A 27,482-nucleotide genomic window follows, 5' to 3' on the forward strand; every position below is an offset into this window, starting at 1 on the left:
TTCTAAACCTTTCCTAGCCACATCTTTCTCCAAATGCCATTTACATGTTGTTAATGTACCCACCTCAACCATTTCCACTGTGACTCATTCCATATGCGTACCACCCTCTGTATAAAAATGTTGCCCCTCGGACTCCCTTTTATCCTTTCCCCTCTTACCTTAAACTGATGCCCTCTAGTCCTTGATTCCCCATCCCTAGGAAATAGACTAAGTGCATTCACCCTATCCATATCTCTCATGATTTTATACACTTCTATAAGATTCCCCCCTCAGTCTCCTATAGTCTAAAGAAAAATGTCCTAGCTTGTCCAATCTCTCCCTATAACTCAAACCCTTGAATCCTGGCAACATCCCTGTAAATTTCTTCTGTATTCTTTCCAGTTTAATAACATCCTTCTGATAGCAAGTTGACCAAAACTGAACATGACCTCACCAATGTCCTATGCAATTGCAACATAACCTCCCAATTTCTATACTCAATGCCAGTGTACCAAAAGCCTCCTTCACTGCCCTGTCTGCATGTGATTCCACTTTAAAGAATTGTGCACCTGAACTCTGCAAACTCAGGAATCATGTCTTGTACATTCTCATCCAAACCATTGATGTAGATAACAAACAGTAATGGGCCTAGCACCAACCCCTGTGGCACTCCACTAGTCACAGGCCTCCAGTCAAACAAGCATCCTTCCACTATTTCCCTCTACTTCCTATCACCAAGCCAATTGTGTAATCAATTTGCCAGCTCTCCTTGGATTCCATACGATCTAACCTTCCAGAGCAGCCTACAATGTGGAACCTTATCAAAGGCCTTACTGAAATCTATATAGGCTATGTCTACTTTCCTGCTCTCATCAATCTTCCTGGTCACTTCACCAATGATCTCCTATGCACAAAGTCACGCTGACTACCCTTAATCAAATCCTGTCTTTCCAAATGCATGTATATCTTTTCCATCAGAATCTTCTCAAGTAATATGTCTACTAGAGATGTTGGGCTTCCTGGTCTACAACTCCCAGACTTTTCTTTCCAGCCCTTCTTGAATGACGGCACAACATTCCCTACCCTCGAGTCTTCTGGGACACAACCTGTAGCTAACGGTGGCGCAAAAATATCAGCCAGGGCCTCCACAATTTCTTCGATAGTTTCTTGCAGGCTTCTTAGATATATCTGGTCAGGACCAGGAGATTTATCCACCTTCATACTGTGACATCTCCTCTACTGTGAAATGGACTGTCCCCAAGATATTGCCACTAACTTTCCCATGTTCCCAAGTCTTCATGCCTTTCTCCACAGTAAACACAGAGGAGAAATATTCATTGAAGGCCTCATCTATGTCCTGTGGTTCCTATGTCCACTTTCGTCATTGAGGAGGCATAGTGGATTCATGCTGAGTCCATAATCCACAGGTCGATGGATCGAAACCATCACTGCTATTAACCCTACCTCACCATCAAACCAGCAGACAAGGTGAGGAGATCTGCAGTGGTAGTTTGACGCACCTCCCTCTACACCGCTGAAGCCAGGTGCCAACTCGCGGATACCTCCTCCTACTTCCTCCTTGACCATGACCTCACCTCCCATCACTAAGCCATCAACTCCCAGACCATCTACAACCTCATCATCTCAGGGGATCTCCCATTCACAGCCTCCAACCTCATGGTCTGGGAACCCTACACCACCCAGTTCTATCTCCTACCCAAAATTCACAAACCTGACTGCCCCGGTCGACCTATTGTCTCGGCCTGCTCCTGCTCCACCAAACTCATCTCTGCATAATGTGACACCATCCTATTCCCCACCCCACCACGTTCGGGACACCATCCACACCTCCATGACTTACGTTCCCCCGGCCCCAAAGCCTCATCTTCACTCTGAACATCCAGTGCCTGTACAACTCCATCTGCCATGACGAAGAAGTCCAAGCCCTCCGTTTCTTCCTCTCCCGTCAACCCCACCAGTACCCTTCCACTGACACTCTCATTTGTTTGGCTGAACTGGTCCTCACCCTCAATCATTTCTTTTTTGAATCTTCCCACTTCCTCCGAATGAAAAGGGTAGCCACAGGCACTGGCATGGGCCCCAGCTATGCCTGTCTCTTCTACGTGGAACAGTCCATCTTCCGCAGTTCCACTGACACCATTCCCCACCTTTTCCTCCACTACAGTGATGACTGTATCAGCGCCACCTCGTGCGCCCACGACGAGGTTGAATAGTTCATCAGTGTCACTAACACATTCCACCCCAACATTAAGTTCACCTGGACCATCTCAGACACCTCCGTCCTCTTCTTGGACCTCTTTATCTCCATTAACGGTGACCGACTCAACACAAACATCTTCTACAAACCCACCGACTCCCACAGCTACCTGGATGACACCTCCTCCCCCACCCTGTCTCCTGTAAAAATGCCACCCCGTATTCCCAATTCCTCCGCCTCCATTGCATCTACTCCCAGGAGGACCAGTTCCACCATTGAACATCAAAGATGGTCTCCTTTTTCAAAGACTGCAATTTCCCCTCCCATGTGGTCATCGATGCACTCCAGAACATCTCATCCACTTCCTGTATCTTTGCTCTCTGATCACAACAAGGACAGAACTCTCCTGGGTCCTCACCTTCCACCCCACCAACCTCCGGATATATTGCATTATCTTCCGCCATTTCCACCAACTACAAACAAACCCCACTACCAGGAAGGATATATTTCCTTCCCCAACCCTATCTGTGTTCCGCAAAAACCATTCTCTCTGCGACTCCCTTGTCAGGTCCACGCCCCCCCCCCTCCACCCCACCAACCCACCCTCCCCTCCTGGCACCTTCCCCTGCCACCGCAGGAATTGCAAAACCTGTGCCCACACCTCCTCCCTCACCTCCATCCAAGGCCCCAAAGGAGCCTTCCACATCCATCAGAGATTTACCTGTACCTCCACACACACCATCTATTGTGTCCATTGCTCCCGATGTGGTCTCCTCTACATTGGGGAGACAGAATGCCTACTTACGGAACACTTCATAGAACATCTCTGGGACCCCCGCACTAACCAACCCCACCGCCCTGCGGCCGAACACTTTAACTCCCCCTCTCACTTCCCCAAGTTCATGCAAGTCCTGAGCCTCCTCCATCGCCAAACCCTTACCATCCGATGCTTGGAGGAAGAACGCCTCATCTTCTGCCTTGGGACCCTACTACCACATGGGATCAATGTGGATTTCACCAGTTTCCTCATTTACCCTCCTCCTACTTTATCCCAGTCCCAACCTTCCAATTCGGCACCGCCCTCTTGAACAGTCCTACCTGTCCATCTTCCTTCCCATCTGTCCGCTCCACCTTCCACTCTGACCTATCACCTTCTTCCCCCACCTTCATCTACCTATCACACTCTCAGCTACCTCCCCCCCCCCCCAACCTCATTTCCCTCCCATTTATCTCTTGGCCTCCTTGGGCCATCCCCTTGTTCCTGATGAAGAGCTTATGCTCAAGATGTCGACTCTCCTGCTCCCCGGACACTGCCTGACCTGCTGTGTTTTTCCAGCACCACACTCTTCGACTCTGATCTCCAGCATCTGCAGTCCTCACTTTCTCCGAGTCCTAGTATCTCTCTAATTATTCTTTTTCCTCTTATATAGACCCTCTTTGGATTCACCTTCATCTTCTCAGCCAACGCTGTCTCATGCCCCCTTTCCGCCCTTCTGATTGCTTTCTTCAGTAAATTCCTAAAGCATTCTATATCAGGAATAAAAGAATGACTGGAAAAAGATTAGGGCCAATCAAGGATAGGCAGCATCCAGGGAACAGGAGAATCGATGTTTCGGGCATAAGCCCTTCTTCAGGAATGAAGAAGGGCTTATGCCCGAAACGTCAATTCTCCTGTTCCCTGGATGCTGCCTGACCTGCTGCGCTTTTCCAGCAACACATTTCCAGCTCTGATCTCCAGCATCTGCAGACCTCACTTTCTCCCCAATCAAGGATAGTAGTGGGAAGTTGTGCGTCGAGTCCAAAGAGATAGGGGTAGCACTAAGTGAATATTTTTTATCAGTATTCACACTGGAAAAAGACTATATTGTCGAGGAGAATACTGAGATACAGGCGACGAGATATGTCCCCTGGCCAGATGGAATTTATCCTATGATCCTCTGGGAAGCCAAGGAGGAGATTGCAGAGGTTTTAGCTTTGATCTTTATGTCATCATTGTCTACAGGAATAGTGCCAGAAGACTGGAGGATAGCAAATGTTGTTCCCTTGTTCAAGAAGGGGAGTAGAGACAACCCTGGGAATTATAGGCCAATGAGCCTTACTTCGGTTGTGGGTAAAGTGTTGGAAAAGGTTATAAGAGATAGGATTTATAAGCATCCAGAGAGGAATACACTGATGTGGAGGGACTGGAACGGGTGCAGAGGAGGTTTACCAGGATGTTGCCTGGTATGGTAGAAAGATTGTATGAGGAAAGGCTGAGGCACTTGGGGTTGTTTTCATTGGAGAAAAGAAGGTTGAGGGGTGACTTGATAGAGGTGTACAAGATGATTAGGGGTTTAGATAGGGTCGACAGTGAGAATCTTTTTCCACGTATGGAGTCAACTATTACAAGGGGGCATAGTTTCAAATTAAGGGGGGGTAGGTATAGGACAGATGTTAGGGGTAGGTTCTTTATTCAGCGAGTATGCCCTGCCAGTAGCAGTGGTGGAATGCCCTGCCAGTAGCAGTGGTGGACTCTCCCTCATTATGGGCATTTAAGCGGGCATTGGATAGGCATATGGAGGATAGTGGGTTAATGTAGGTTAGGTGGGCTTGGATCGGCGCAACATCGAGGGCCGAAGGGCCTGTACTGCGCTGTATTCTTCTATGTTCTATGTTCTATGATTAGGAATAGTCAACATGGTTTTGTGAAGGGTAGGTCATGCCTCACAAACTTTATTGAGTTCTTTGAGATGGTGACCAAACAAGTGGATGAGGGTAAAGCTGTTCCTGTGATGTATATGGATTTCAGTAAGGTGTTTGACAAGGTTCCCCAAGGTAGACTATTGCAGAAAATACAGAGGTATGTGATTGAGTGTGATTTAGTGGTTTGAATCAGAAATTGGCTAGCTGAAATGTTCATCCTTGAGTTCAGTTACTAGTGGGGTACCGCAATGATCTGTTTTGGGACCACTGCTATTTGTCATTTTTACAAAATGACGATGAGGGCATGGAAGGAAGGGTTAGTAAACTTGTGGATGAAACTAATGTCAGTGGACTTGTGGACAGTGCTGAAGGATGTTGCAGGTTACAGAGGGACATGGATAAGCTGCAGAGCTGGGCTGAGAGATGGCAAATGAAGTTTAATGTGGAAAAGTGTGAGGTGATTCACTTTGGAAGGAGCAACAGGAATAAAGAGCACTGGGCTAATGGTAAGATTCTTGGCAGTATAGATGAGCAGAGAGATATCAGTGTCTATGTACATAGATCCCTGATATCTCAGGTTGATCGGGCGTTAAGAAGGCATACGGTGTGTTAGCTTTTATTGATAGAAGGATTGAGTTTCGGAGCCATGAGGTCATGTTGCAGCTGTACAAAACAATGGTGCGGCTGCACTTGGAATATTACGTACAGATCTGGTCACCGCATTGCAAGAAGGATATGGAAGTTTTGGAAAGGGTTCAGAGGAGATTTACTGGGATGTTGCCTGGTATGGAGGGAAGGTCTTATGAGGAAAGGCTGAGGGACTTGAGTCTGTTTTCGTTAGAGAGAAGAAGGTTGAGAGGCAACTTAATTGAGACATATAAGATAATCAAAGGGTTAGACAGGGTGGACAGTGAGAGCTTTCTTCCTAGGATGGTGATGGCTAGCACGAGGGGACACGGCTTTAAATTGAAAGGTGATAGATTTAGGACAGATGTCAGAGGTATTTCTTTACTGAGAGAGTAGTAAGGGCGGGAGTGTCCTACCTGCAACAGGAGTAAACTCGCCAACTTTAAGGGCATTAAATGGTAATTGGATAAACATATGGATGAGGATGGAATAATGTAGGCTTCAGATTGGTTCCACAGGTTGCGCAACATTGAGGGCTGAAGGGCTGTACTGCGCTGTAATGTTCTCTGTTCTATGTTCCTGTATCCTCTACATACCTCCAGGGATTCCCTTGATCCCAGCTGCCTGTATTGAGCAACGCCTCCTTCATTTTTTTGGTCAAAGCCTCAATATCTTTTATCATCCAGGGTTCCCTATTCCTGCCAACCTTGTCCTTCACCTTCACAGGAACAAATGAACCTTGAACTCTAGCTATCTCACTTTTAAAGGACTCCCACTTTGTCTGCAAACACTTGAACCTGTGGACCAGTTTTGTCCCACTCAATAACTATTTTAAAATTAATAGAATTATGGTCACTGCTCCCAAAGTGTTCCCTCACTATCATTTCTGTCACTTGTCCTGCTCTACTTCCCTTGAGTAGATTGAGTTTTGCCCCTTCTTGCTTAAGGAAACTTTCCTAAATGCACTTAACAAATTCCACTCCATTCTAAGCCCTTAATGCTCTGGCAGGCCCAGTCTATGTTAGAAAAATTAAAATCCATGGCTATGACAATCCTATTGCTCCTGCAAGTCTCCCCAGTCTCCCTGCATATTTGTTCTTCTGTTTCCCATTGACTAATTGGAGGCCTATAGTACAACTCCAATAATGTCACCATCCCCTTCTCATTTCTTAGCTCCACCTCCACTGGATGATCCTTCAGTTATTTAATCTGACTACTGCTGTGATACTCACCTGAATCAAAAATGCAACTCCCCCTCCCCTCTCCCCTGCATTTCTCTCCTGCCTAAAGTACCTGTACCCTGGCCCATTAAGCTGCCAGTTCTGTTCCTCCCTTAGCCATGTTTCTGTAATGGCAATAATAACCCAGTCCCACGAACCTATCCACACCCTGAGTTCATCAGCCTTACCTGTCAGCCCTCTTGCATTGAAATAAATGCAATTTAATCCAACAGCCATTCCTTGTGTAGCAGCCTGACCTGTCTGTTAATCTTATTAATTTTGATTACTGTATTTCCTTCCAGCCTCACACTTGCCTCCCTGCTGTTGAGTATCCCACATCCCTACCAATCTAGTTTAAACCCTCCCTTGCAGCATTAGCCAGCCCTCTTTAACAGGTCACCCTGAGGATCTAAAATCTGGATTTAGGCTGTTGTCAGGATCAACCATTTAATGCAAGTTTTTACTAACTACAAAATGGCTTCTTAATGTAAGTAACATAAAATAACAAAATGGCTTCTTGGAGCAAATTAACAATTTTGTTTATAATGGCACCTAACTCTGCTGAAAACTGCATTCCTGAACTAATTGAAAGAGATTAGCAAACAATACCCTTGGTTCGTAGTATGAATTAACCAAGCAAGATATGACATTATTAAAGTACCCTAGCTGGCCTTGTAGACGCAGGTGCAGAGAGATAAAGGCGCGCAAAACAACCCTGTTTCCAGGAAATATCATTTACTTAATTTTCTGTCTATTTGTCATTTTATTTCATTTTAATGGATTAATTTTGCAATCAAGGCTGTTCTGTTTGTTAAGAGACCTATAAAAGTTGCCTGTGTTTAAGCTAAAGTGCAGCAGCTTTTCCAGAGTACACAGAGGTGCTTAGCCCCCGTGTTGCTGGATAACCCATGCCTGACATTGTAACAAATTGTTGAATCAGACTGAGCTGCTGGTGTTTATTTGACTGACCCGAAAGGCCACTCCCGGGGGATCCAGATTTACATCTGGTGTCTGTGACTCGGATACGGCATGGACAGATTGTGGACAGTGGTGTAAGAGCCTTGAGTCCCCCACCATTGAGTGCTGAGGAATTGGCCACCCAGACGTGAGTTTTTCATATCCACCTGGTTTTCGTTTCATTCAAGTGGTGGTTGACCTTACCCCTGGCTGTCTATCATCTCAGCCCAGCCTGGAACAGATCGGTGTCTGTAAGATTGGGGGTCGGGGACCCTAGATACAGAGAAAAGAAAAGATAAAATAGGATCCTAGCAGGAAGGGGGCCTGTAAGCAGAGTTGGGAACTCTGACTAAAGAAAAAAGAAATTAAAGAGATAAGACAGGTTCAAGGATCCTACGGAAGTTGGGAATTTGGGAACTTGCGTTAGCAGATCAGGGATCTGTAAGCAGAGGTGGGAACTCTGATACGGTCGGATTGGCATTATTAATATTGGTATTTAAATTGTTCTGTGAGATAAAAAAAAGTATCGCGATACATTATAACAGCATTATCGAGGGTTAAGGAAAGTCGAGAAGGGTCTGTGGAAGTCAGTAGATTGTTGTGTGTTGATGGGCTGTTAAATAGTAAAGGTTTTGAGTCATAAAAGGAAGGTTTTTATGATGGGTAATACTATATGTGTGTGAGAGGTTTCCGGAGAAAACTGACAGTCTGGTGCCTTAAAAAAGACATTAGGTGATGAGCAGTGGCCACTAAGTGTCCCTAAAAGTATTCAATTGATTAAATCAGCCAGCAATTGATTTGGCAATTAATTAGTGTGGTGGCAATTCTATGACAAAAAAAGAATCTGTTTTGCACTCATGGTAGGATACTGCCACCAAATTTGGGATTGGATGAACTAATAATGTTACCATGATATCTATTAAGGTCCTCAAAATTGAATGTGCTCAAGTTAAACATCAACAGAAACAAAAGGAAAAGTCACCAGTGACTGATAGTCAACAGAGCTGTGCAGTTCAATGGTTGGCCACTCATTAGTCTTGTTGTTCGCTGTCAGGCTGTTGATTAGTGAAAGTTTTACGTCGAGTTTATTTCTGTCGTGTCTGTTCGGCTTGGCTTGTCTTGCTTTGCTGCTTTGTTTTGTTGTTCTGTTCGTTTTTGGTGTTTGTTCTTTGTTTATGAAATATGGAGGGTGGTTGCTGCCCTTGTGATGTTAAAAAAATAAGAAAGCTGGCCAGCAATACAATTCTCGCACACTTTGTGCCACAGCCAAGATTTATAAGGGTAAAATTCTCTAACTTTGACTTTTGGAATGTATGTGTGACAGAGAAAGAGAGACAGCCCACAGCTTGCAGAAAGTTGAACCCTTTCAGATTCGATTTGGTTGCACATTTGCTTGTTGGTAACTGGATGTTGTGTTTTGTTGCCTGGAGCTCGAGATCCAGGACTGTTTTGGATTTGATTTGCATTTTGGAAATTTAGCTTGATTTCTTTTTAAGGTTAAGGATCCTTCAGTGATTATGAAATGAAATATTAACCCATGTTCTTCCTACTGTCAGTTTCTGACTAATCTCTTTTATCCTTACATGAAAGCCAGGCTGATTCAATTTCAAATCAGTTTAATACAGATTCAAATACAACTTTATAACCTTTTTCCTTGTTTCAGATTTGTTTGTTTCCACTTAATTTTAAGACTTCTGTGTTTCATTGGTGATTATGATGTGCCAGTCGTACCTTTATTAAGGGAGTCCCCTCCCTCAATGACAATTGAAGTTTCAGTTCAACATTAGGTTGTGATAAATCATGTAACAAAATTAATATCCTATGGTTAATATCTGTGTCTTTGGATTCGGCCATTATTCGTGCATTAGAAATTTTTTGTTACCATGCGAATAGAGTAGACCTTTTAACGCAGCTGCAGTCATTTCACGGCCTATAGCATTGCAAATGAGCAATGACTGGTCAGGACCGCTTAAGGAATCTAATCTTAGATTTAAATTAAGAGACTAGAACCAGGTAATTATAGTGCATTTCAAAGTTGGAAACTGTATACATTTTACATTTTAAATATTGAATACTGATTAAATGAATTTCAAATTTATATTGATGACTTTTAAAATGTCTTAGTCACTTGTTCAGTTTCCACTTCTGAATTACAGATAATGATTATTTGTTTTATTATTTTTAATAATTAATTGTGTTAGCTCAAATCACAAAATCAGAATTAATTGGCAGGATCGCTTGGTTTTATTCCTTTACATATTGTCAGTGACCTGTCTCATTGCCTCATGGGTAATTTGAAGCATGGCTGCATTAATTCGTTGCAAACTAAAGAATGGAAAGATACCTTACTGGCCCTTTGAAGGAATTCTGCCTGTGACTGAGGGATAGAGGTACGTATAGCAGATGTGACTGTGAATGGATATATGAAAAAATAAAAGGGACATGAGAAACAGTGTCAGGCCACTAAGATTGAGGAATATACAAACAGGGTTAAAACAACAACACTGTAAAATAAAGAATTTAGATTCTACTCGGAATCCCGAGTCTATGTTTGGCATACCGACCCCTTTTTTCAGTTTGGGGATTTTGTTCCTGGATACCTGCTGAGCCCCTAACATCTCCTGATTGTCCCCAGCCTTAATTTAAACCACCCATTTGTTACAAACCTTTCCTTCTTTTGAAAATGAAGCATCCAGTCTTCATAGCCAATATCATGGGGATAAGTGGCCTGCACCATCCCAAACTGGGTCCCATCCCGGGAATTAGAATAATGTTAATAAAACATGCCCCTGACCACAAGATCAAACCGGCTCAATTTGCTCAATATGTCCAAGGGTGATACGGATGTAAATGCAGTAAAATACTGGGAGTCACCTGAATACAAATGGCTTGTGTTACAAGACTGAAATATGCGCCTATCTGTCTGATGGAAGTGACACACAATTGAACAATAATCAAGAAGCTCAATTACCTTTAAATAACCCTATGTGTTTGCAATATTTTCCAGCTGGAATCACTGAGATGATCCAAACCAACAGTACAAACCGGTCCAGGAATTTCCAGTAGCAAATGAGGTGAGCAGTGGTTTTCTATTGGGATGGCCAGAACCAGACTGAACAATGATGCAAGTTACAGGTAAAACCGATTATATCCAGCGCCCTCGCGATCCCAAATACCGTACACCAGCCCTGATAGAGTTGATTGGAACCATGATACCCACTGGGGGCGGAACCTACCTCAGGTGCCCACCCAATGACCATTGCTGAACAATCTTAGCCCGAGGGGATCCTGAAAATGGGGACAGGCAGGCCCCAGCATTTCACCTTTGACACTGGGAACAAGACATCAAAACGCCCAGGGACAAATGCCTGGCCCTTGCTTTAACTGTTGAAATGCGGCCACCAGGGAGTGATGTGTGTTTAATGTTACTTTGGAGCTGACGTGGGGAATCGACATGCTTTCGTCCTAGCAAATGGAAATCTACTAATATAACTGACTCTTCATTGTACTTTTAGTATGACCCATGATTTTGGAGCCTTGTGGGTACATTGAAGATGTTTAACCCCCAAGGAACAGCGTTGTAGTAATGCTTTTTGTTGGCAATTATCCAAGATGTTCGGCTCATGCCGAGGAAACTGATACTGTTTCCAAAGTAATGGGCAAGTAGATGCAGCTGCCAAGCAGGCAGCCTTACACCCCAAACTTCTGGTCCCCCAGCAAAACTCGGTTAGACACAGTTTATGGACGGGTATGCCAGACCTGGGTAAGGTACAGAAATCAAGGGGGATGCCCCTGCTGAAGAGCACAAACTCTGGCCTCAAATAGTGTACTCCCTCAATACTCAAATCAGAATGTGGTGACCCCTGCTGGACAAGTTTGTGTTCCTTCTTTGTTGCTGCCTATTTTAATTGACTATGTGTATTTTGTTTACACTTGGGCAAGGAGGAAATGGTTTAAACTTAATTACAATGGACACTCTGCAGCCTCCAACCTTGATGGGAAGGATCTTTCCAGTGCTCCTCATCACCCCAACTGCTGCTAAGGTCGCTGAATGTTCCGCCTAGGTTCATCTCCATCATTGCAAGCTCATCAGATGAGCTCTTTGCAAGGGGGGACATGATGAAGATCGAACTTGCCTTGTTCTGTGGACTTGCCATTGCCAGCATTGGTGCACAAGAAGGGACAGTTTACCTGTGCAATCCTGTACAATCAGAGACTGCGTATCAACTATGCCGAAAAAAAATCCTTGCGTGCCAAGAGACTGAACATTACCAAGACTGACTGCTGCAGTGGTCAACTGCATCAAAAAGATTGAACAGTTCATTTATTGAACAAGTCTAAATGGTCTTTACCCTGTAAAGATGTTGTGTGCCAGTTTGATTTCAGTTGTGCTATGGGCAACCCTGGTAAGCCTTGCCCCCATTCAAATAGGTCACGCCGCAAAAGAGAAGATGGGGAAATGGTACCTTTCACTAACAATTTGTTTCTCCAAAGTCACAACAGAATATTTGGCAGGGACGAAGTGGTCTGTTATGCCCTGACTTCAGCGAATGACTCCTTGACCTCCTTTCTTTTTTTCTCCTCCCAAATCCTAATGAAGGAGTATGGAGAGCTACTAAAGCATTTACTGGACATAACATTTCTTTTGATTATTACCTATCCCCACCTGCTAGCTGCTTCTGGACTTCTTCCAATAAATCTGGAGTAACCTATCTGAATTGTTACAATGGTAAAGGATGGGGGTGTACTTGCATTACTGTGACCAAGATTATTTCCTGCGTGATAATTAAATGTTCCAAAATAAAAGCAAATTACTGCGGATGCTGGAATCTGAAACCAAAAGAGAAAATGCTGAAAAATCTCAGCAGGTCTGGCAGCATCTGTAAGGAGAGAAAAGAGCTGACGTTTCAAGTCTAACTGACCCTTCGTCAAAGCTGGTCAAAGAGTCAGTTAGACTTGAAACGTCAGCTCTTTTCTCTCCTTATAGATGCTGCCAGACCTGCTGAGATTTTCCAGCATTTTCTCTTTTGGAATTAAATGTGCCAGTCACCACTAATCCCCTGTAGGACTTTGCATCTCATGCGTATGCCTTGGGGAAGAGTGTGTCTCTGTTATCGCTGGTATTCAGATCCTTTGTGGAATGGGTAATAGCACTTACCTTTATTATGAGACCCCTAATGGGACCCACATCTTCCCAATTGGGGGATGGAAGGAACCAGTCTGCGACAATAACCGTATCTCTTTCCAAAAGACCCATCTCTTTCTATTAAACAGCTTTCACCTCAACCACTCAGGACAGCCATCCATGGACTATCCATATGTTCCAGGAAGTCACAAAGACAGGCCCGCTTCTTACTGGGATGCTCCCTCCATCATTTATACTAAATCTGGTTACTTTTTTTTTAGCCAAGGCAAAGCAACCAATTTCCTGGTCCTTAATTAAATAGGCACTCCCTGTGTTGTAACTGTTAGAACATTTTTTCCGACCACGGTTCCCTGTCCAATTACCTGGCAATGGGATTGGGATCTCCCTGTCAAACATTCAGTCTCATCTGAATTCTTTGCAAATTGGAAGAATCCGAAAGCTTTGAGCACCACGAAGGCTCACTCTCTGGGGTATGCATTTCTTAGTACGTTTTTCTGCTGGAGGGTCTGCAGGAATTATTAGCCATCAAAACCAAAATTATCTCATTTGTGGTCTCACCCTCTTGGGTATTGAGACAACTGCTGCCTTAACAGGAGTTAGGGACATACTTCCAGAATTATGCCTATTTTCCCAACAAACTGGTACGTTCTTGACTATATACTCACCAAAGAAGGTGGAGTTTGCACCACAGTCAAAGTCAAATGCATCATGGGGATCACTGACCTCATCGAGAATATTACCAGGCATGTACATAACATCCACACCTTCATCAGCCAAATGACTGAGGGTGCGGGATGGGGAGATAAGGGTTTTGGCTCATGGTACAACTGGCTGATAAATATGGCTATGTATGCTGGTATTGTTTTAATTGGTCTTTTTGTTGGCATTGCTATTGTTAAGTGTATTATTGCTAAAAGATTAATTTCTATTGACAGCATCAGTTCCACCCAGAAAATGCTTCTTCTCCATTCAGATAAAGTTGAGGAGGCGCCATTGCCTACCCATTCCTCCCTAAAAGAGGAGTCTCTGGTGTCCATTCGATTGGACTGATCTACTTTATGCCCTAACCGCCTATGGTGTGGTCATGGAATGACCAAAGTGGGGAGATGAGAATCTAAAATCTGGATTTAGGCTGTTGTCAGGAGCAACCATTTAATGCAAGTTTTTACTAACTACAAAATGGCTTCTTAATGTAAGTAACTTAAAATAACAAAATGGCTTCTTGGAGCAAGTTAACAATTTTGTTTATAATGGCACCCAACTCTGCTGAAAACTGCATTCCTGAACTAATTGAAAGAGATTAGCAAACAATGCCCTTGGTTCATAGTATGAATTAACCAAGCAAGATATGACATTATTAAAGTACCCTAGCTGGCCTTGTAGACGCAGGTGCAGAGAGATAAAGATGTGCGAACCAAGTAAGTTCCCAGGAAATTTCATTGGCTTAATTTTATGTCTATTTGTCATTTAACTTCATTTTATTGGATTAATTTTGCAATCAAGGCTGTTCTGTTTGTTAAGAGACCTATAAAAGTTGCTTGTGTTTAAGCTAAAGTGCAGCAGCTTTTCCAGAGTACACAGAGGTGCTTAGCCCCCGTGTTGCTGGATAACCCATGCCTGACATTGTAACAAATTGTTGAATCAGACTGAGCTGCTGGTGTTTATTTGACCGATTGCGGAACCAAGAGGCCCCTCCTGGGGCCCAGATTTACAACGTCTGCCCCAGAAAAAATCCCAATGATCTAAAAATCTGAATCCCTCCCCCGTACCAATTCTTTAGCAACACCTTCAACAGCCAGATCCTCCTGTTCTTACCCTTACTAGCACATGGCACAGGAAAGTAATCTGAAGATTACCACCATTGGGGTCCTGGTTTTTAACTTTTCCTAGCTCTCTATAATCACTCTGCAAAATACATAGGAAAACAAAGTCTTCAGATAATACAGAGGTAGATGCAGATAGATGTTTGCTAATCAAAAAGGTGAAAGGTTATTCAGGGTAGACAGGAATGTATAATTAGGCTTGCAATTAGATCAGTCATGACCTCCATAAATGGAGGAGTTGGCTGGAGTGGCCAAATGACCTACTCCTATTCCTAACCTATGTGTTCATATGTACCTGACATCCATTTCTCTGGTTAAAGTTAGTTACAGCTGTCTCCAGTTAACTGATCAAATGTGCAAATTTCCCAAAGTGACTCATACAAAAGTCATATTCTTGAGCAGAGTAAATATGTACACAATCCAGGCAGACATCCATCAATCATTGTCTTTGCTTTCCATCCATTAAACAATGCCCTACTAACGCTGCCTCATCCCATTTCTTACTGCACACTTAAATTTTCGTACAAACCAGTGACCAATTAGTACAGGTATGTAAAAGCTATGGGAGTTCTACACACACTCCAGAGTATTCAGAAAATGCTGTCCAATCACAGAATTCTATCTAACATTAAACCTGGCTTTGAATTTTGCAACTTAAAAATGTGTTGCTGGAAAAACGCAGGAAAGAAGGGCTTATGCCCGAAACGTCGATTCTCCTGTCCCTTTGATGCTGCCTGACCTGCTGCGCTTTTCCAGTAACACATTTTTAAGCTCTGATCCCCAGCATCTGCAGTCCTCACTTTCTCCTATTTGAATTTTGCAAGCATGGAATGGGTTCATTTGCCTCTGCTCTGCCACCAGTGTAAAGACAGCTATGTTAGCCATACATCCTGAAGACAAGAGGATTGTAACAATCAGTATATTATTTTACTGCTTAAATTACCGAATGCACACAACCAAAACTTTCAAAACTCAAAGCGCAGTGAACAACATTAGATGTCATTCTACAAGTGGATAACATTTGCTGGATTATCCTGACTGTGTAAAGAATTACTGTTTTGGATTGTAAGTCAGGCTCACAGTACAGTGGAATTCTGTTAACTGGAAGCACATTATATTATTACAATCTATATTAATACACAGGCAGACACAAAGAACATGCACACACACTGGGCCTGTTTCAACTCAGGTGGCAGCCATTTTCTGGACTGTTTCTCAGAGAAATGCATTGACCAAACAGGCTCAACCTGCCTGGTTTAATAATTAATTTAATAATTAGCAATTAACTGTCAGTCATCATCTAACTATGATTCGGAGATGCCGGTGTTGGACTGGGGTGTACAAAGTTAAAAATCACACAACACCAGGTTATAGTCCAACAGGTTTAATTGGAAGCACACTAGCTTTCGGAGCGACGCTTCTTCATCAGGTGATTGTGGAGGGCTCGATCGTAACACAGAATTTATAGCAAAAATTTGATGTAACTGAAATTATACATTGAAGAATTGATTGTCTGTTAAGCCTTTCATCTGTTAGAATACAGTGATAGTTTCACTTCTTTCATGTGTAAATCACAAAACCCTTTTTTTAAAGTTGCATTCTCGGGTTAGCTGTTAACAATGGTGATAGCTAGACAATGTGTTGAAGGTGTTAGCCCCCTGTGTTCTCTGTCTATGACCTGATGTTTAGATTGATTCCAATCTAAAAAGTGAAATAACAGAGTTTTACATAAATTCATGCAGTTTTTGAGCTCAGAGTTCGACATGAATCTATGTGGTTTTTGAGCAAAACGTGTCAGATTGTGGACATAGATACCACTATTACGCGTGGGAACACCTCCCACCGTGTACATGGCAGGTACTCATGTGACTCAGCCAACATTGTCTATCTTATACGTTGCAGGCAGGGATGCCCAGAGGCATGGTACATTGGGGAAACTGAGCAAAGGCTACGACAACGGATGAATGGGCACCGCACAACAATCAACAGACAGGAGGGTTCCCTCCCAGTTGGGGAACACTTCAGTGGTCCAGGACATTCAGCCTCGGACCTTCGGGTGACCATCCTCCAAGGTGGACTTCGGGACAGGCAGCAGAGGAAAGTGGCTGAGCAGAGACTGATAGCTAAGTTCGGTACCCATAGGGAGGGCCTCAACCGGGACCTTGGGTTCATGTCACATTACAGGTGATCACCATTGCACTACACACACAGATATTCCTACACACACACACTCTCTCACATGCACACGGACTTAGATACACACAGCCGCGCACACAGACACCCACACACACCCTTATAGACACACAGACTCCCACACATACACCCCCTCATAGACTTAAGACACTCTGCACTCACTAACATACACACACACTTTCTCACACTCACAATCCCCACCCCAGACAGACACACACACAGACAGACAAAGACCCATATGCACACATATTAGATTAGATTAGATTAGATTAGATTAGATTAGATTAGATTACAGTGTGGAAACAGGCCCTTCGGCCCAACAAGCCCACACCGATCCGCCGAAGCGCAACCCACCCATACACCTACATTTACCCCTTACCTAACACTACGGGCAATTTAGCATGGCCAATTCACCTGACCTGCACATTTTTTGGACTGTGGGAGGAAACCGGAGCACCCGGAGGAAACCCACGCAGACACGGGGAGAATGTGCAAACTCCACACAGTCAGTCGCCTGAGGCGGGAATTGAACCCGGGTCTCTGGCGCTGTGAGGCAACAGTGCTAACCACTGTGCCACCGTGCCGCCCTTGAATATATATATTGTGTGGTGAATTTTTTTGGTACTTTCAGAGTTACATTGCACTTTGTTCAAAAACCACATAGATACATGTCGAACTCTGAGCTCAAAAACTGCATGAATTTATGTAAAACTCTGTTATTTCACTTTTTAGATTGGAATCAATCTAAACATCAGGTCATAGACAGAGAACACAGGGGGCTAACACCTTCAACACATTGTCTAGCTATCACCATTGTTAACAGCTAACCCGAGAATGCAACTTTAAAAAAAGGGTTTTGTGATTTACACATGAAAGAAGTGAAACTATCACTGTATTCTTACAGATGAAAGGCTTAACAGACAATCAATTCTTCAATGTATAATTTCAGTTACGTCACACTGCAAATTTTTGCTATAAATTCTGTGTTACGATTGAGCCCTCCACAATCACCTGATGAAGGAGCGTCGCTCCGAAAGCTAGTGTGCTTCTAATTAAACCTGTTGGACTATAACCTGGTGTTGTGTGATTTTTAACATCATCTAATTAGTGCATTCTCCTTGGCAATGCCTCTACCAATCAGAGTCCATTTGTCAAATAGTCAGCACTTTCTTCTCCTACAGCATAAACATTGCTTTCCTTTGACTTGGGCATTATGCATAGCACAGTTTGATTCTACCCTCAGGAACTGTGTCTCTGAGGAGATGCACATTCTCCCTGTGACTGCATGGGTTTCCTCTGGGTGCTCCAACGTCCTCCTACTATCCAAAGATGTGCAGGTTAGGTGGATTGGCCATGCTAAATTGCCCATAATGTCCAGGAATGTGCAGGCTAGATGAATTAGGCATGGGAAATGCAGGGTTATAGGGATAGGGTGGGGAATGGTAGTGGTTCTGGGTGTGATGCTCTTTGGAGGGTTGATGGGCACTTGATGGGCCAAATTACTTGTTTCCACATTGTAAGGTTCCATGATGATTCTAAGGTCCATTAGGACTACTGTGACTATACCTTTTGGAATTTTTTGTGAAATGCCCTAATATGTGCTGGAAAAGCTTCACCTAACTATGTTGTTTCTCAGCAATATTCAACTAAATTTGTTAGAGTGGCATGCCTTTTACAAATTCACTTCGGCCGTTATTGGTCAATCCCTGCATGCACAGATGGAGATAAGTTTAATTTCTGTCTGTACAGTTAGATTGTGCAAAACGTCATCCTGACCTTTCTTGGCCATCCTTCCGACGGTTCCTTTTGCTGCATCGAGCCATCTTGCCTTTGAAGCTCATCTTCCTGGCAGGGCCAACCTTTATTGAAGAATTCTCCATTGGCATGGAACACAGCACTACCTTGTTTCCACTCTACAAGAAGATAGATGTCCATTCTCATTAGTTGTTTGTAGCAGAAAAAACATGGTCACTTTTAAAGTCACAAAGTGCTGCAGAAATTCAGGAGGTCTGGCAGCAGCTGTAGAGAGAAAGAAGAGTTAATGTTTTGGATCTGATGCTGTCGGTTTCTCCAGCAATTCCTGTTTGTTTGTTTGTTTCAGATCTTCAGCTTCTACAGTTCAAATACCTCGTGAATCAAGATGGAACACAATTGAATTTGCACTATGGAAAACAAAAATATTCAGTTCAACAACAACTTTCTTGAGCATTTCATCGAATAAACAAATAACATGCTTGCATCAGCACTCCCTCTTTGTATGCATTTCCAGGTTAAGATATCTCACCTAACTCAAGTTAAAAGGAAAATCATAACCTTGGAGTAAACAAGAGGTCACTGGCGGGACAGAAGCAGTCAAAGACGCGAAAAGAAATGGACATTCTGTGATTATAAAATGTGAAAGTCGAACCCTATTATAGAGATATAGAGATGTACAGCACAGAATTAAATTCTTCAGTCCAACTCATCCATGCGGCATGGTGGCACAGTGGTTAGCACTGTTGCCTCACAGCGCCAGAGACCCGGGTTCAATTCCCGCCTCAGTCGACTGTCTGTGTGGAGTTTGCACATTCTCCCTGTGTCTGCGTGGGTTTCCTCCGGGTGCTCCGGTTTCCTCCCACAGTCCAAAAAATGTGCAGGTTAGGCAAATTGGCCATGCTAAATTGCCTGTAGTGTTAGGTGTAGGGGAATGGGTCTGGGTGGGTTACGCTTCAGCGGGTCGGTGTGGACCTGTTGGGCCGAAGGGCCTGTTTCCACACTGTAAGTAATCTAATCCATTGCTGACTAGATATGCTAAATCAATCTAGTCCCATTTGCCAGCATTTTGCCCATATCACTTTAAACCCATCCTATTCATATACCCATCCAAGTGCCTTTTAAATATTGTATTTGTACCAGCCTCCACCATTTCCTCTGGCAGCTCAATCCATACATGTACACCCTCTATGTGAAAATGTTGCCCCTTAGATCCCTTTTAAATCTTTCCCCCCTCACCTTAAACCTCTGTCCTCTACATTTGGACTCCTCTACCTTATCCATGCACCTCACAATTTTATAAACTTCTATCAGGTCATCCTTCAGCCTTTGGTGCTCCAGGGAAAATAGCCCCAGCCTATTCAGCCTCTCCCCATAGCTCAAACCATCCAATCTAGTAGGTGTGGTACATTTGGATTCCCAAACGGCATCCGACAAAATGCCGCACACAGGCTGCTGCATAAGATAAAGATGTACAGCGTTACAGGTAATGTATTTGTATGGAGAGAGGATTGGTTAATGAACAACAAGCAAAGAGTAGGATAAATGAGTGCTTTTCTGTTTGGCGATCAGTGACTAGTTTTGGGACCGCAATTATTCACAATTTACATAGATGATTTGCAGTTGGGGACCACATGTGTCAAAGTTTGTGGATGACACGAAGATGAGCGGCAGAGCAACTATCATCTGCCTTAAAATGGCGGGTCCTCAGACCCAACATTGTGCACCAGTTGGAGGATGTTCAGGTGTGTGGAGGAATCATGTCTGCACGTACCTCTGCTCGAATTAAATTTCAAATTGGCACCAGGATCCCAGACCTCACCTGGAAGCCTGTGCCCACAATCTGAGCTGCCTCCAGAATTCTAGCTTTATGACTTTTAAAGAAGTGAAATGGTGGCCCCTGCTCAGACTGCTACTGGACACCATCCACCTCTTCTCCTTTATCCACTGTCTGGGTATGCCGTGCCCATTTTCCGATGGCGGTGGGGATCCCGAGTGGAGGGCTCTCTACACAGTAGTCCTCCCTCTTTCCCTTGCGGATCTGGGGTGGATAGTGTTCCACACAGCAGTCCCCTGTAACCGGAGATTACGGTGGTTCCCAGACTCCCTCCCCAACTGCTTGTTTTGTGGCGCTGTAGAGTCTGTGGCCATGTACATGCTGCATGTGGGCATTTGCATCCCCTTTTCAGTTATCTGCAGAATCTTCTCCTCTGTTTCTGGTTGCACTGCAGTGCCACACTCCTGATCTATGGGCACTTGTGTGGAGGGGTGTGGGTAGGTCAGAGGATCTCCTCATTGGTCTGCTCCTGGGCCTGGCCGGACTGGCCATTAACAGGTCCAGGCAGTGGGCCATGGAAGGGGCATCTTTGCTGACTGCCTGACCCTCTTCCACAGCTATGTGCATGCCCAACTGTCCCTGGAGAGGGAGCTCACGGTGCCCATCAACATTCTCAATGCCTTTAGGGACAGTTGGACACTGCGATGGGTGGAGTGCTATATTTCCCCCTCCAAAGTTTTGATTTAGTCCTTACCTTCCCCCTCACTTTATGTTTCACATGAGCATTGGCCCGGCCAGGGCTCTACCTGTCACTGGTTCCCTGGCCATGTGGATGATTTTCCTAAATGAAAAAATATATAACCAGGAGATTTGAATCGCCACAGTGAAGGACTGGCTCCAATGTGGCTGGTTGGCCATAGCCATTGTACTTTGCACTGGTAAATAGAGGGTGACTTGGTGAAGGGACACTGGCCTCTGTGCAGTTATTTCAGCCTTCTTCACTATCCTATCTACCTGTGACTCACTTTTAAGGAACTATTAACCTACACACCAAGGTCTCTTTGTTCAGCAACATTCTCCAAGACCTTACCATTAAGTGTATGAGTCCTGCCTTACTGAAGTCCATATAGATCACGACCACCACTCTGCCTTCATCAATTCTCTTCATTACTTCTTCAAAAACTCAATCAAGTTAGTGAGTCAAAGAGTGTGGTGCTGGAAAAGCACAGCCAGTCAGGCAGCATCCGAGGAGTTGGACTACACCTCTTCTCACCCTGCCTCCTGTAAAAAAGCCATCCCTTATTCCCAATTCCTCTGCCTCCATTGCATCTGCTCCCAGGAGGACCAAGAACATCTCAGATGGCCTCCTTCTTCAAAGACTGCAATTTCCCCTCCTACAGGATCGATGATGACCTCCAGCCCATCTCATCCACTTCCCACACACCTGTCCTTGAACCCTACACCTCCACTCAAATAAGGACAGAACTCACCTGGTCCTCATCTTCCACCACCAACCTCCGGATACATCGCATCATCATCATCTGCCATTTCTGCCACAAACAGTCAAACCCCACCATCAGAGATATATTTCCCTCCCCACCCTGTCCACTTTCTGTAAAGACCATTCCCTCTGCAACTCCCTTGTCAGGTCCATACCATTCACCAACCCACCCTCGCCTCCCGGCACCTTCCCCTGCCACCACAAGAATTGCAAACCCTGCACTTACACCTACCCCCTCAGCTCCATCCAAGGCCCCAGAGGATCCTTCCACATCCGACATTTACCTGTACTTGCACACACATCATCTACTGTATCCGTTTCACCTGATATTAACTCCTCTACATTGAGGAGACAGGACACCAACTTGCAGATCGTTTCAGAGAACATGTCTAGGACATCTGCACTAACCAACCCCACTACCCTGTGGCTGAACTTTTTAACTCCCCCTCCCACTCCCACTCCACTCAGGGCATGCAGGTCCTAGACCTCTTCCATTGCCAAATTCTAACTACCCCAACGCCTTGAGGAAGAATGCTTCATTTTCTGCCTTGGGACCCTCCAACACACGGGATCAATGTGGATTTCACCAGTTTCCCCATTCAACCTCCCCCCACCTTATCCCAGTCCCAACCTTTTAACTCAGTACTGCCCTCTTGAATGGTCCTCCCGGTCCATCTTCCTTTCCTCCTATCCGCTCTGCCCTCCTCTCCGACCTATCACCTTTCACCCCACCTTCATCAATCTAGGGGGCGGCACGGTGGCACAGCGGTTAGCACTGTTGCCTCACAGCGCCAGAGACCCGGGTTCAATTCCCGACTCAGGCGACTGACTGTGTGGAGTTTGCACATTCTCCCCGTGTCTGCGTGGGTTTCCTCCGGGTGCTCCGGTTTCCTCCCACAGTCCAAAGATGTGCAGGTCAGGTGAATTGGACATGCTAAATTGTCCGTAGTGTTAGGTGCAGGGATAAATGTAGGGGTATGGGTGGGTTGCGCTTCGGCGGGGCGGTGTGGACTTGTTGGGCCGAAGGGCCTGTTTCCACACTGTAAGTAATCTAATCTGATCTAATCTAATCTATCACATTTCCAGCTCCCCGACTCCAGCAGTCACCCCCTTCCCATTTATCGCTCAGCCTCCCCCGACCCACAAGCCTCATTCCCGATTAAGAGATTATGCCTGAAACGCCAATTCTCCTGCTCCTCGGATGCTGCCTGACCTGTTGTCCTTTTCCAGCACCACACTCTTCAACTCTGATCTCCAGCATCTGCAGTCCTCACTTTCTCCTCCTCAATCGAGTCAATGAGACATGATTTCCCACACACAAAGCCATGTTGACTATCCTTAATCAGTCCTTGCCTTTCTAAATACATAACTCCTGTCCCTAGAATTCCCTCCAACAACTTGCCTAAAACTGATGTCACCGGACTATAGTTCCCTGGCTTTTCCTTACTGCCTTTCTTAAATAATGGCACGTTCGCCAACCTCCCGTCTTCTGGCCCTCCGCTGTAGCTATAATGATACAAATACCTTAGCAATGGGCCCAGCAATCACTTCCCACAGAGCTCGAGAGTGAACCTGATTATATCCCAGGGATTTATCCACCTTGATGCATTTTAAGACATCCAGCACCTCTTCCTCTGTAATATGGACACCACTGATGAGCATCAGAGTGGTTATGGTGTTGGGCTAGTAATTTAGAGGTTTAAAATGTACTTTGTATTCTTTCATGCGATGTGGGCATCGCTGGCTATGCTAGTATTTACTGCCCACTCCTAACTGCCCTGGAGAAGGTGGGTGGTGAACTGTCTTGAACCACTGCAGTCACAGAATTATAGAATTATTTTAGTGCAGATGGAGGCTATTTGGAGTCAATACTGGCATTGCCTTTGAATTCTGTGCCTTTGAAAGTATAATTACCAGGTGCCAATCTCCTGCCTTTACCACCATACCTTTGTCTACTGTTTCTCTCCAAATAGTCATCTTGAATGCTTCAATCAAACTTGCCTCCATCAAGTTTCAAGGCAGTGAATACCATATCCTAACGACTCGATGTATGAGTATGTTTTTCTCACATTACCCTTGCTTCTTTTGAATATCTCTTTAAATCCATACTTTCTAGTTCTTGTTCCTTTTTACAAGAAGGAACAGCTTCTCCCTCTCAACTCAGTTTCTCTCTCTCTACTCATGTAATCTAGCCCTCTCATGTAATCTAGCCCTCTCATGATATGGAGGTGCCAGTATTGGATTGGGGTAGACAAAATCAGAAGGCATATGACACCAGGTGATAGTTCAATAGGTTTATGTAAAATCACAATCTTTCAGAGCACTGCCCCTTCATCAGGTGAAGTAGAGGGAGGTGCATAGGCACCAAATGTATAAGCGGAGAGATAACGGTAAAATAATTCCAGATAACCAAGAGTGTCAATAGATTAATGCAAATAGTGTTGACAGCTGAATATTAAGTGAAGGGATGATCTATGACCTGGTTTACTAAGACAGAAAAATAATCAAAAAATAATAAAATTAAGATGGTAAAAGAGACAGGCCAATTGGTTGGAATAGCATGAGGAGGTATCAGAGTTGCAATGACAAGGGTCTAACAAAATTAACAAGTAACTTGCTTTTATTCTGTGTCTGTGCACCTCTCTCCACTTCACCTGATAAAGGGGCAGTGCTCTGAAGCTTTGGATTTCAAATAAACCTGTTGGACTGTAACCTGGTGTCATGTGACTCCTGATTCAGCCCACTCATGATTTTGAAAGCCACGATCAAATTCCTCTCACCTTTCTTCACTCCAAGGACAACAGTCCCAGCTTCTTAAACCTACCCATATTCCCCGGAATCTGCTGCTGTTGTCCTTCCAGATGATAACGATTGTAGGTTTGAAGGTGCTTTTGAAGAAGCCTCAACAAGATATGGTGACATCAATTCAAATGTCAGCATGGCAGCTGGATACTTAAATTCATGCAAATTCAATAAATTTGGGATAAAATGATGGTATCACTAAAACCAAATCTGGTTCACTAATGCCCTTTTATGATGGTTAAGAAAAAGAAGGAAGCATATGACAGGTAAAGACAGGAGAAAGAGAGTGAATCCTTCGAAGAGGATAAAGGCAGGAGAAGTATATTTAAGAGGGAAATCAAGAGGGCAAAAAGGGGACATAAGATAGCTTTGAAAAATAGGGTTAAGGAGAATCCAAAGGGTATTTTATAAATACATGAAGGAAAAAAGGGTAACTAGAGAGAGAATAGGCCCCTCAACGATCAGCAAGGCAGTCTATGTGTGGAGCTACAGGTGATGGGGGGTGATATTAAATGAGTATTTTGCATCAGTGTTTATTGTGGAGAAAAATATAGAATGTGGGGAAATAGATGGTGGCATCTTGAAAAATGTCCATATTACAGAGGAGGAGGTGCTGAATGTCTTGAAATTCATAAAACTGCATAAATTCCCAGAACTTGATCAGGTGCACCCCAGAACTGTGTGTGAAGCTAGGGAAGTGATTGCTGAGACCCTTGCTGAGATATTTGTATCATTGATAGTCACAAAGTGAGGTGCCAAAAGACTGGAGGTTGGTTAACGTGATGCCACTATTGAAGAAAGGTGCTACGGAAAAGCCAGAGAATTGTAGCCTGATGTCGGTGGTGGGCAAGTTATTGGAGGGAATCCTCAGGGACAGGATTTACATGTATTTGGAAAGGCAATGACTGATTAGGGATAGTCAGCATGGCTTTGTGCATGGGAAATCATGTCTCACAAACTTGATTGAGCTTTTTTTGAAGTAACAAAGAGGATTGATGAGGGCAGAGCGGTAGATGTGATCTACATGGTCTTTAGTAAGCATTTGACAAGGTTCCCATGGGAGACTGATTAGCAAGGTTAGATCTCATGGAACACAAGGAGAACTAGCCATTTGGGTACAGAACTGGCTCAAAGGTCGAAGACAGAGGGTAGTGGTGGAGGGTTGTTTTTCAGACTGGAAGCCTGTGACCAGTGGAGTGCCACAAGGATTGGTGCTGGGTCCTCTACTTTTCATCATTTATATAAATGATTTGGATGTGAGCATAGGAGATACAGTTAGTAAGTTTGCAGACAACACCAAAATTGGAGGTGTAGTGGACAGCGAAGAAGGTTACCGCAGATTACAATGGGATCTTGATCAAGATGGGCCAAAGGGCTGAGCAGTGGCAGATGGAGTTTAATGAATTGAATTGAATTGAATTTATTGTCACGTGTCCCAAGGCACAGTGAAAACCTTTGTCCTGTGAGCAATACAGACAAATAACATAGTTAAATAGCATAGATAAGTAAATAAGAGGTAAACAGCGGCAAAAAACAAAACACAGATACAGACAAATGCTAAGAGTTTGTGAGTCCATTCAGTATTCCGATAAGTAACAATTTAGATAAATGTGAGGTGCTGCATTTTGGAAAAGCAAATCAGAGCAGGACTTATACACTTAATGGTAAGGTCCTAGGGAGTGTTGCTGAACAATGAGACCTTGGAGTGCAGGTTCATAGCTCCTTGAAAGTAGAGTCGCATGTAGATAGGATAGTGAAGGCAGCATTTGGTATGCTTTTCGTTATTGGTCAGAGTATTGAGTACAGGAGTTGGGAGGTCATGTTGCAGCTGTACAGGACATTGGTTAGACCACTATTGGAATATTGTGCACAATTCTGGTCTCTTTCCTATCGGAAAGATGTTGTGAAACTTGAAAGGGTTCGGAAAAGATTTACAAGGATGTTGCCAGGGTTGGAGGATCTGAGCTATAGGGACAGTCGTAGAGTCATAGAGATGTACAGCATGGAAACAGACCCTTCAACCCAACCCCTCCATGCCGACCAGATATCCCATCCCAATCTAGTCCCACCTGCCAGCGCCCGGCCGTATCTCTCCAAACCCTTCCTATTCATATACCCATCCAGTTGAATAGGCTAGGGCTGTTTTCCCTGGAGCGTGGGAGGCTGAGAAGTGATCTTATGGAGATTTATAAAATCATGACGGGCATTTTAGGATAAACAGACAAGGACTTCTCCCTGGGTATGTAGGAGTCCAGAACAAGAGGGCAACATTTGAGATGGGAAAGATATAAAAGGGACTTGGGGGCAACATTTACCTGCAGAGGATGGTACGTGTATGGAACGAGCTGCCAGAGGAAGTGATGGAGGCTGGTACAATTACAACATTTAAAAGGCATCTGGATGGGTATATGAATACGAAAGGTTTAGATATATAAAGCCTTTCTTGATTTATTGTTTTATGGAGCTATGTCTCTCGATTAAACTTAAAACATAAGCCATAACTATTAACTTAACCTGGCGCAGTGTTTTGTGGAGGAATAAGACAGAGCTATTTTCTGGGTCTGTAGATTGAAAGAAGCAAAAATGGCTCTTAGTAGAGTGATATGCTCTTCTTGTTGGATGTGGGAGTTTAGGGAGAGTTCACAGGTTGCTGAGGATTATATTTGCAATAAATGCCGTTGGTTTCGAATCCTATCAGATCGAATGGATCGATTGGAAAGGCAGTTAGAATCAATGAGGAATTTACAAGACCAAGGGGGTGTGATGGATGGCAGTTATAGGAAGGGGGAAAATCTCATATAGAGT

At 44.1% G+C, this 27,482-nt stretch overlaps 1 protein-coding gene and 1 long non-coding RNA gene across 9 annotated transcripts in view; one reads left to right on the forward strand and one right to left on the reverse strand.

Moving 5' to 3' along the window:
* The window catches only part of LOC122565068 (microtubule-associated serine/threonine-protein kinase 3-like), a 334,201-nt gene that overhangs the window by 12,920 nt on the left and 293,799 nt on the right, over nt 1-27,482 (reverse strand). For all 6 annotated transcript variants that reach the window (XM_087975852.1, XM_087975853.1, XM_087975855.1 and 3 more), the window contains one exon: nt 18,622-18,758. In XM_087975852.1, the coding sequence (XP_087831978.1) occupies nt 18,622-18,758 (137 nt within the window). The remainder of the gene's footprint in view (nt 1-18,621; nt 18,759-27,482) is intronic.
* LOC122565521 (uncharacterized) lies at nt 8,755-19,090 on the forward strand. 3 transcript variants are annotated; one of them, XR_015751789.1, is made up of 5 exons: nt 9,014-9,696; nt 9,950-10,073; nt 10,691-10,757; nt 13,765-16,836; nt 18,947-19,090. It is a non-coding gene; the product is annotated as an uncharacterized LOC122565521 (long non-coding RNA). The 3 variants fall into 3 exon arrangements; XR_015751788.1 differs by lacking the exon at nt 9,014-9,696 and adding an exon at nt 8,755-8,964 and having other exon boundaries at nt 13,765-19,090; XR_015751787.1 differs by having other exon boundaries at nt 13,765-19,090.

The sequence above is a fragment of the Chiloscyllium plagiosum genome, unplaced genomic scaffold (assembly GCF_037043375.1).
Source record: "Chiloscyllium plagiosum isolate Xiang-an unplaced genomic scaffold, Cpla_swu_hap1 HiC_scaffold_28, whole genome shotgun sequence".
Classification (NCBI taxonomy): Eukaryota; Metazoa; Chordata; class Chondrichthyes; order Orectolobiformes; family Hemiscylliidae; genus Chiloscyllium; species Chiloscyllium plagiosum.